This window comes from Lynx rufus, unplaced genomic scaffold, assembly GCF_022079265.1.
Source record: "Lynx rufus isolate CCGP_SWC_20201006 ecotype Redwood Valley unplaced genomic scaffold, mLynRuf1.p SCAF_10, whole genome shotgun sequence".
NCBI lineage: Eukaryota > Metazoa > Chordata > Mammalia > Carnivora > Felidae > Lynx > Lynx rufus.
Genome location: NW_025814824.1, coordinates 43888350 through 43898161, shown reverse-complemented (window position 1 = coordinate 43898161; position 9812 = coordinate 43888350). Strand labels below are relative to the sequence as shown.

General features: G+C 38.5%; 1 protein-coding gene and 1 pseudogene across 2 annotated transcripts in view; one reads left to right on the top strand and one right to left on the bottom strand.

Moving 5' to 3' along the window:
- Positions 1-3561: 3561 nt before the first annotated feature.
- HAUS6 (HAUS augmin like complex subunit 6) overlaps positions 3562-9812 on the top strand; it is a 35706-nt gene continuing 29455 nt past the window's right edge. The window contains exons 1-2 of one of the 2 annotated variants that reach the window (XM_047064834.1): positions 3562-3923; positions 8273-8368. In XM_047064834.1, coding sequence (XP_046920790.1) covers positions 3796-3923; positions 8273-8368 — 224 coding nt within the window. In that variant the 5' untranslated portion in view covers positions 3562-3795. The remainder of the gene's footprint in view (positions 3924-8272; positions 8369-9812) is intronic. The other variant, XM_047064827.1, reaches the window with a different exon arrangement.
- On the bottom strand, positions 6783-7680 carry LOC124502482 (gamma-glutamylcyclotransferase-like; annotated as a pseudogene).

The window sequence follows — 9812 nt, the reverse complement described above, 5'->3', positions numbered from 1 at the left end:
GGTTCTGAAATACCTTTTTCCACTAAAAGAAATCAGGGCTTCTTGGAGAAATGGCTAATTTCAGATTTGAAGCAGAAAATGTACAAGATGCTCCTTGAACTTCTTGCTATTCCAGATAGCAAGGAAGCCAATTTGAAGGGTTTCCCATTGACTAGAGATAGGACGATTTGAACTTCAATGAGGATAATAATTGCAATCAAATATGAACTCCATTAAATATCTAAATATATCCCATTAAATGTCTAAATATATTATTATACATATAAACAATTTCATTGGTCACTTTCGGGGGATGATAGCAAACCAATTAACTGGTAAAATAAAGAGAAAGGATCAACAGTCTATCCTTCCTTGTATCTTTACCATGAGATAAACTAGACCATGAGGGAAAATTTCTATCATAAAAGTATTGCTACTAACAATAAAAAAATGGTATCTTGGTCAGTGTGGACTGCTATAATAAACTACCTTAGACCAAGTGGTTTAAAATGTTTATTTTTGAGAGAGAGCGAGAGAGAGAAAGAGTGAGAGTACAAACAGGGGAGGAGCAAAGAGACAGAGGGAGACAGAATCCGAAGCAGGCTCCAGGCTCTGAGTTGTCAGCACAGAGCCCGACATGGGGCTCGAACCCACAAACTGTGAGATCATGACCTGAGCCAAAGTCAGAAGCTTAACTGAGTCAGATCATGACCTGAGTCAAAGTCAGCTTAACTGACTAGTCACCCAGGTGCCTCTAGACTGAGCGGTTTAAAAAACAAACATTTATTTCTCACAGTTCTGAAGGCTGTAAGTTTGAGATGTTTCAGCACAATTGGGTTTTGGTGAAGACTCTTCCAGGTTGCAGAGTCCACTTCTTTTTGTATCCTCTGATGGCAGAAAGCGCAGAGAGAGAGAGAGTAAGCAGGCTCTCTTGTGACTCCTCTAAGGGTATTAATCCTATTCAGGAGGGTTCTACCCTGATGACTTCATTTAATGCTAATTACCTCCCAGAGACCCCGCTTTCTAATACCGTCACATTGAGGAATAGGATTACAATATAGGAATGGAGTGGGGGGAGAGGGAGGCACAAACATTCAGTTCATAACAAACAATAAATTAGAATTTTCATTTTGCAATCCCCAAGGAATTAATAGACCTAGGCATTTAGCATCAATGCCTGTCAATGGCATAAATGAAGCTATGTACTGCCTGAAACAACATACATCAACTATCATCTAAACTTGCCAAAGGGATCATACCTGAATGTCATCAATCCTCTGGATCCAGGTGTCATTTTGAAGGAAATACAGAAGATAGAGACGGAGAAGAACGTGTTGAACTGCAGCAAGGATGCAGTTGTAAGAAAACATTATAAGAAAAAATTGTAAGGAAAAAAAGGAGAGGGGGAGGATGGAGGAAAGCCTGTATATTAAGTGATATTATTTAAAAAGAACCCAACCCTGTGAAAGACTAAAAAAAAAAAGAAAAAGGTAAGGGAAATACAAATAGTGTCTAGAGAAGTACACTTAGGTGGTAAAACTGTAAGACAATGCAAAGAAGTGATTACTATAAAAGTGAGAATGGCGTTTATTTTTGGGGAAGTGAGGGGTTTCTGGGATGGCTGGAAAAGTTTTATTTCTTGTCCTTGGTGGTGGTCACAAGGGCTTCACCTACAATAATACATTAAGCTATTTTTTTAGCAAGTAAATTGGATTGCTGGCATGTAAATCTTGAGTGGATTGCCACATGAATTTGCTGTTTTCTGAACTTAATTCTCTGGCCTTTCCATGCTTTATTTATGCTACCCGATACCCATTGAATAAAGCTCCTTCAGAAGCAGTTTCGATGCTTGCGAAAGAAGAATGCCAATTGATATGAGTAGCTTTGGAAAGTTACTATTAGCAGTGAAGTGGGTATAGAAAACTTTGGGGAGGGGGTGCCTGGGTGGCTCAGCCGGTTAATCGCCCAACTTTGGCTAGGGTCATCATCTCACAGTTTGTGAGTTCAAGCCCCGTGTCTGGCTCTGTGCTAACAGCTTGGAGACTGCTTCGGATTCTGTGTCTCCCCTTCTCTCTGCTCCTGTTCTGCTCATCCTCTGTCTCTCTCTCCTACAAAAATAAATAAACATTAAAAAAAAGAAAAAAAATTTTTGGGAGAAATTTTGTTGTAATAAGAAGTGGAGTAGTAGCTAGAAAGGCATTGGGGTCAATGGATTTTTTTTTTAAACAATGGAAGCACAGCATGTTTGTATACTTATGGGAAGAATGGGTAATGCAGGAGAGAATAAAGGACAGATGCTGGAGCAAACTCTTTGAGTAGGAGAAAATGAATACGACCTGTTGAATAAGTCAAAGGACTAATCTTAGGGAGGTGCACCTTAATTCATCCAGACTAATAAGATTAATATAGGAAAAGATACAGGCAGGTTGGTAAACTGTTGATTGAAGGTCTTTCCTGGAAGCATCTATTAACTAAGGACAAAAGACATCATCGAGAGGAGGAGAAAGGAAGCATTGGACATTTAAGGGAAGAAGATATGTACAATTGTGTGGAGAGTGAGATTTGGGGTAAATAGGGTGGAGAGGGACAGGCCTAAGAGCCCATTGGAGGTGTCATGAATTTTCAGTGACAGCAGGCATCATGGTTGTGTTTAGGGGCTAAGTTGCAGTTGTGGGATAGGCAGAAAACTGGATGCAATAGGGACTTGGGTTCTGCCAGATAAACCTGGCAAAGAGAAAAAGGGGCCAGATTATTGAGAAGAGTTCAAGGAACTGAGAGGCCAGGACACTGTAAGGTCATCTAAGTGGATACTGAAATCAGCAAAAATTATCCCAAGAGTAATGTGGGAGAGACAAGCAAGTCTAAATCTAAAAAATGAGGTCCAGCACCCTATCTTACACAAGACCTCTGCAAGCAAGAGTTGTGGGAGGAAGCATAAAATTCAAAGCAGCTGGTTTTAGTGAGGCAATAATTGCCAGAGGTGATAATAAGAAATAAGTATTATACCCCCCCCCCCCCATTTCCAGGCACTGTTGTATATGGGGTGTGAGGGAGAAAACAGTCATCAGTAGAGAGGGTTGCAGGAGGACGCTGTATACTTAGGGGAGAGCCAGATTTCTTACAGCAGGAAGAAGAAAGGAACATTTAGCATTTGAGGGCACACAAGATTTTACTAATAATAGACCTGGGGCTTAGTGGTTAGATGTGTTTAGATCTCACAGCTAGTGAGACAGGTGAAGATGGAACCCAATGCTTTTTCACTACACCGAGTCTGAGTCCTAAATATACGGCTTTTAGCCAATGAAATAGACCTACATGAGCAAAAAGAATGAGAGATACTAAAAATCAGAAAGCGCGAAGCTGCACAACCCTGCAAGATACTTTTTTGCAGTTACCCAAGAGCAAAAGAGTCGCTGGCAGCGCAATGCAGTGTGGGTCTTGTAGTGTTTCGTCTGGGTCTGACGGAAAGGGAGGGAGAAGGGCGCTTTGCATGGCGGGAGATATAGTCGGCCGAGGAAGTCCCTCCTCCCCCGGAAGCAGGGCAGCGCCGGCGTTTACCGCCTTTCCGGAAGCGCGGGAGTCTTGGTCTCTATTACCTTCGCTTAGGCAGTTGTACCGTAGTACCGTTAGGTTCTTCATTTCCCTGAGACTTTACGGCCGTTTGAGGTGAAATGGCTCCGGGCGAGAGAGGAACAAACGGTGGCAATGGAGGGGCCGCCACTACCTCAGGCTGCCCGTAGGGAGGGAGCATGAGGGGCCTCTGAGTCGTTTGGGCCTGCCCTTAGTTCCTTTGCAGTAATACTGCCTACCGCGAAGATGAGCTCGGTCTGGGTCACCTCTTTCGAGAAGGAGCATCTTTGGATGTATCTGCAGGCGCTCGGCTTTGAGCCAGGCCCGGCCACCATTGCCTGCGGAAAGATCGTGTCTCACACGCACCTCGGAGTGTAAGAAGCCTCGGGCTGGCGGGGCGGGGGAGTCCGAGCCCAGACGCGTTAGTGTGACCCACCCTTTCGCGGACCTGGCAGGTTGATGAATCGAGCGGTCGAGCGGTTACTTTGTGCCAGCAGTGGCTACAAAGCCCTTGCTCCCAGTGGCTGCCAGCCTGGTGGCAGAAGCTAATAATTGTGGGACCGTGCGGGGAGCGCTTTGTAGGGGAGCAATGTCTGCAGTTGGGGCAGAACTGGAGGGACAGCTTAATTCTGCTTTAGTGTTGACGTTGGGTGGTCTGTGAAGTTGAGGGAGGGGTGGCAGTGGAAGGGTGTGGGAACAGTATGTTCAACGGCTTTAGGACTCAAGGGAGCCTTTTAATTTTAAGGTGGTTCTTTATAATTTTTACTTTTTGAATTAGCAAAAACTATTTTTTCTGTAGTAAGCAAAAAAAAAAAAAGGTAGAAAAGGGTATTAAGTTGGATAGTAAAAGGACCTTTGTCACTGGTATAATAGTTATCATAAATCTAAATACTTTATGTTTCTGTGTCTAAACTTACCAACTTTAGAGTATTATCTTACCCGCTGTAGGCCAAGAGAAATTTGAGATACATAGGCTATTTCCTGTCCTCAGTCTTTTGACTTTTCTGATTATTTGAGTTCTTAGAGCGGCAGTATTTATTTATTTATTTTTAATTTTTATTTTAGAGAGAGCGTGAGTGGAGGAGAGGGGCAGAGGGGGGAGAGAGAGAGAGAGAGAAAAAAAGAGAGAAAGAATTTCTTAAGCAGGCTGCATACTTAGTGCCCAGCTGGACTGCAGGGCTTGATCCCCTAACCGTGGGATTAAGACCTGAGCTGAGATCTAGAGTCAGACACTCAACGACTGAGCCACCCAGGTGCCCCATAGATGTCCTCTTTAAAATGCTTCAAGCATGAATGTACCATCAAATTTATTTCAAAAAATTTTTAAAGATTTTTTATTCACTTACATTTATATATCGTAAAATTCATTGTTTTTTTAGTGAAGTCCTAGGATTTTCTAGTTTCTGTGTAGAAGTAGTTGTGTAACCGCTTATAAAGTTAAACATATGCTTAACATACATGATCCAACAATTTCATTACTGAGTATTTGCCCAGAAGATTTGCACTTTGGAAAAATCATTCTGGTTGTATTACAGAGAATGAATTAGAGGGGGAATTAGAACTTTGCAGTTAGATAGGCCTAAACTAAGGCAGCAATGAGAATGGAAAGAAAGGGTGATTCATTCAGTTTGTTTATTCAACAGGTATTAATCGAACCTAGTATTGGACCTAGATATACAGTGGTGAACAGAATAGACATAAATTTTTCCCTTACAGAATATCAGTCTAGTGGATGAACAAACCTTCATTCAACAAATATCTTTTTTTAAAAATTTATTAGGCACATCGTTTAATGTCTCTAATTCTCTCTTCAAACAGTTTATCTAGTGAGTTATAACAGTTATCTCAAAAAGAAGGCAAGATGATTAAATCATAAATAGGTACAAAAGGCCAAGAATAGTGCTTGGGAATATAAGTTCCCAATACATATTAGGACTTTTCTCTTTATTAGTCAACTTTGTAGATTTTTTTTAATTTTGTTTTTTTTATTTTTTAAAATTTACATTCAAATGAGTTATCATATAGTGCAACAGTGATTTCAGGAGTAGATTCCTTCGTGCCCCTTACCCATTTAGCCCGTCCCCCCTCCCACAACCCCTCCAATAACCCTCAGTTTGTTCTCCATATTTATGAGTCTCTTCTATTTTGTCCCCCTCCCTGTTTTTATATTATTTTTGTTTCTCTTCCCTTATGTTCATCTGTTTTGTCTCTTAAAGTCCTCATATGAGTGAAGTCATATGATTTTTGTCTTTCTCTAACTAATACCACTTAGCATAATACCCTCCAGTTCCATCCACGTAGTTGCAAAAGGCAAGATTTCATTCTTTTTGATTGCCAAGTAATACTCCTTTGTATATCTATACCACCTCTTCTTTATCCATTCATCCACCGATGGACATTTGGGCTCTTTCCGTACTTTGGCTATTGTTGATAGTGCTGCTGTAAACATGGGGGTGCATGTGCCCCTTCGAAACAGCACACCTGTATCCCATGGATAAATGCCTAGTAGTGCAATTGCTGGGTCGTAGGGTCTATTTTTAGTTTTTTGAGGAACCTCTATACCGTTTTCCAGAGTGGCTGCACCAGCTTGCATTCCCACATTCAACAAATGTCTTATTAAAAATTATAATAAGTGTCAAAGTGAAGACAACAGGGTACTATGTGAAAAAAATATCTGGTTTGAGAGATAAGGTAGGAGCTTCACTTGTGTTTGTTGAGGAATAGAAATAATTTCAAGGACAAAAGTGTTGTTTGACATAGGAGTAAGCATGGGAATTTTAACTCTTTTTTTTCAACGCCAGAACATTGCTTTATGTGTTCATAGAAGGAGCATTCATGTATATTTGTCATGAATTCCAATGCCTCACAGCTCCTTTTGTAATTGCCTAACTTCTAAGCCAATTTCTTTTTAGATTCTGAAAATAAGGAACCACCCAATTGAGATATCCCTCAGATCATTGTTGAAAATGTATTGAACATGGAAATATCTCAGATCCCTGTTCTAAATGTTAAAAATATTTTATATTAAAATTTTGTGCGACGCCTGGGTGCCTCAGTTGGTTGAGCCTCCGACTCTTGATTTCAGCTCAGGTCATGATCTCATAGTCTAGTGATTGAGCCCCAAGTCAGGCTCTGTGCTGAGCATGGTGCCTGCTTGGTCTTCTCTCTCATCTCTCTCTCAAAAAAAATTTATATTAGCACATAGAATATCCTTAGATATACTGTACTATGTTCTAGTGAGTTTCTGTTTTTCTCTTTTTGATAATGTCTTCAGTTTCCTTTGAGACCTTTCCTTTATAGTTATTTGGTTCTTTTGCTTTTAACTTTTGTTGATACTCCAGTGGCAAGCTGTTCTCTTTTGCACCCATGCAAATGACCTTTTTATGCTAGAGTAATGGGGGAGCACTCTCATAATTTCTTATCTGATAACTTTGGCAGGTTATTTCTTTTCCTTCTTGAGTGTAAACTTTAACTTTATTGGGGGTGTGTTCCATATCTATCTCCTTTTCATTTATTCAGAGAACTTAAATTGCTTTTTTCATTTTCCATTCTACTACTCTGCCTTCACTGCTAGGCCTTTGAAAAATGGTGGCTGTATCTCCATGCCACGTTTTCCTTGTTTTGCCCTGGAAGTTGGCATAGTGTAGCTTAAAATCCTACAGGTAGGCCATGGAGTGGAACACGGTGTCTGAGGTGGATCCTTTCATTCAGCAGGTTGTTGCTGTAGATGAAGTTCAGAAAACTCTCCTCCTCTTGGCTCTGACAGTTCCTGAAGCCTGAATTTTCTGTGTTTTACCAGACACCAGGGGTTGAGACAGGGGTGTGAGGAGTAGACATCCATTGTACAACAGTGGCTGATGACTCTGGCCCAGTGGCTGCCATAGTGCCCTTATGTTAACTCTTGATTCCTTATAGCATTTCTTACAAGGTTTAGTTTGTTGTTGTTATTTTTAACATGTTGTATTTTTTTTTTACGCGTTGTCTTGATTAGCTAGGGAAGTCGGAAAAACCAAAACTTTAAAAGACTTGCTAGAATTACGTTATATGATGGTGGTTCTGGAGTTAAAATGTAATGGTAAAGACATTGGACTCGGGTCAGATAACATACTTCAAATCACTGCTCTTGCACATCCTGGTTATATGATTTTGGGTAATTTTAGCAAACTAACCTCTAAATTAAAAAATTTTTCATCTGTATAATGAGAGTAATCAAACTACATTCTAATGTCATAAAATAATCCATGGTAAAACAGCTAGCACAGTATTTCATGGTTGTGGTGAAGATTAGATGACTTATTGCCTGTAAAAGGCTTAAAATAATACCTGGGAAGTGATAAACTATTATTAGTTACTTTTATTATTATTCAGTAAATGTTGGTTTGTATCATCTTCACCATATCATAGGCCATAGTTTTCTCTTTACCTAATTAGGCTTTCCTTTTTTTGTACGATATTCTCATTGCAGTAAAGGAAGTTCTACCAGTTTTCTTCTATTTGATCTGTACTTTCAGACTCAGAAAGTAAAAGTTTATTGTTTTTCTTACTTATAAAAATGAACATGAATGAAAAATTAATTTGCCTTGACCTCTTGAAGAGAATTAAAAATATTAATTTGTGTTAAACTCTTACACAGCTTTTAATGATGTTTACTTTTATTAACTATTTCTTCTCCCCCTCCCCCCCCCTTTTTTTTTCCTGTTTCTATTTCTTTTTAAATTACTAGGAACATGTTTGACAGGCTGAATCGTGATGCCTTTCAAATCGTTTCTTATTTTTTGTTCCAAACGCTGGACCAGTCTCTCACCAAAGAAGTTTTCAAGTGAGTCAGGTTACTTTATTTTCTTTTTGTAGGTAGTCATTCTCTAATTTGAAAAGGGAGTATGCTTTGGTATAAACCAGAATTTCAACTTTGGCCTTTCACTATTATTTTGAACGGACGTCACAAAAATCAGGTGTGAGTCTTAGAAATTTAGTGTTCAAGCTTTGTATATCTGAGTGATTTTTCTTTGGTACTTATCTTAAAATCATTGATTATTTCATGGATAAGATAGATTTTGTTTTATAAAATTATTTCCTAACATTTTTCATAATTATTAGGCGAAACAGTTAATTGGTACCAATCTATCTATATGGCTCACTTTGTCCTTACTTTGTTTTTTGCTGGATTACCCCCTGCCTTACTCCTTTTCCTGTAGGCAGTGTTACTTGTTTTATTTACTTTTACATTTAGATTTCTGTAAATCCTTATTATTTTTGTCGGTGATATACAAAAGTGTCAAATGCTGTAGGTGAAAATCATTCCTATTAAGCTTAGTCTCATGTTAGATACTGTTGAATATTAAATAGTTCAAGGAGGAGATAAAAATGTGAATACCCATTAACCTTGGTTCCAAGTTCTTTTGCATGTGATTTGGGTTTCCTTCGTCAGAAAAAGTGTTAAAATATGTTTTAATATTTATATTATGCCATTGTCCTCTTAAATAGAAAAGCAACAAGTAAATCATTTGTTTAGGCTTTGTTATTTTTGATAATTTATTCTTAATATTTTGTCTTCAGTTATGAGTGACCAGGAAAACAGGTATTTTTAAAACATTTTTTTGGAAATCTGTATCATTAAACTGTAGGGTTTTCTCTGCTAAATAAAAATAGATTTTCTGATTTTTTTTTTTTCCTGATGATAAACAAAATACAGCTCATTTTAAGCAATTCGAGAAATACAAAAAATGTAAGGAAGGAAGTAAAAATCATGCCTAAACTCACCAATCAGAAAATATCACTGTTGACATTCCAGCCTTTTAGTCTATTTATTCCGTGCATACTTAATTTTTTATATGACTGTAGAATGTATTTTATGCTATAGAAACATAAAAAAAAATTGCCTCAGGATACAAATTTATCAGGGGAAAGCAATAGGTAAATTTTAAAGTCTATTATTTTTGACTAAAACAAAGGCAAAACTTTTTAATAATTTTATATCTTGTTTAAACACAAAACAGTAGCACACACTGAGTATGATATGGATTATCTCTAGGAGTCAAAAGCTCTTATGTCATTCCTTCTGTACTCTTCCTGTGTAACTATGTTTCTCTCTCTCTCTCTCTCTCTCTCTCTCTCTCTCTTTCCAGGCTTAACGTACTAATTTATATATACCATCTTTATGCATTAGTCCAGTGAATCCATTGAGAGTGTGGTCTTTAACTGATTCGTACTAATTTTAATGGTGATTCATTCCTTCACTTAACATACCTATTCACTGATGATTT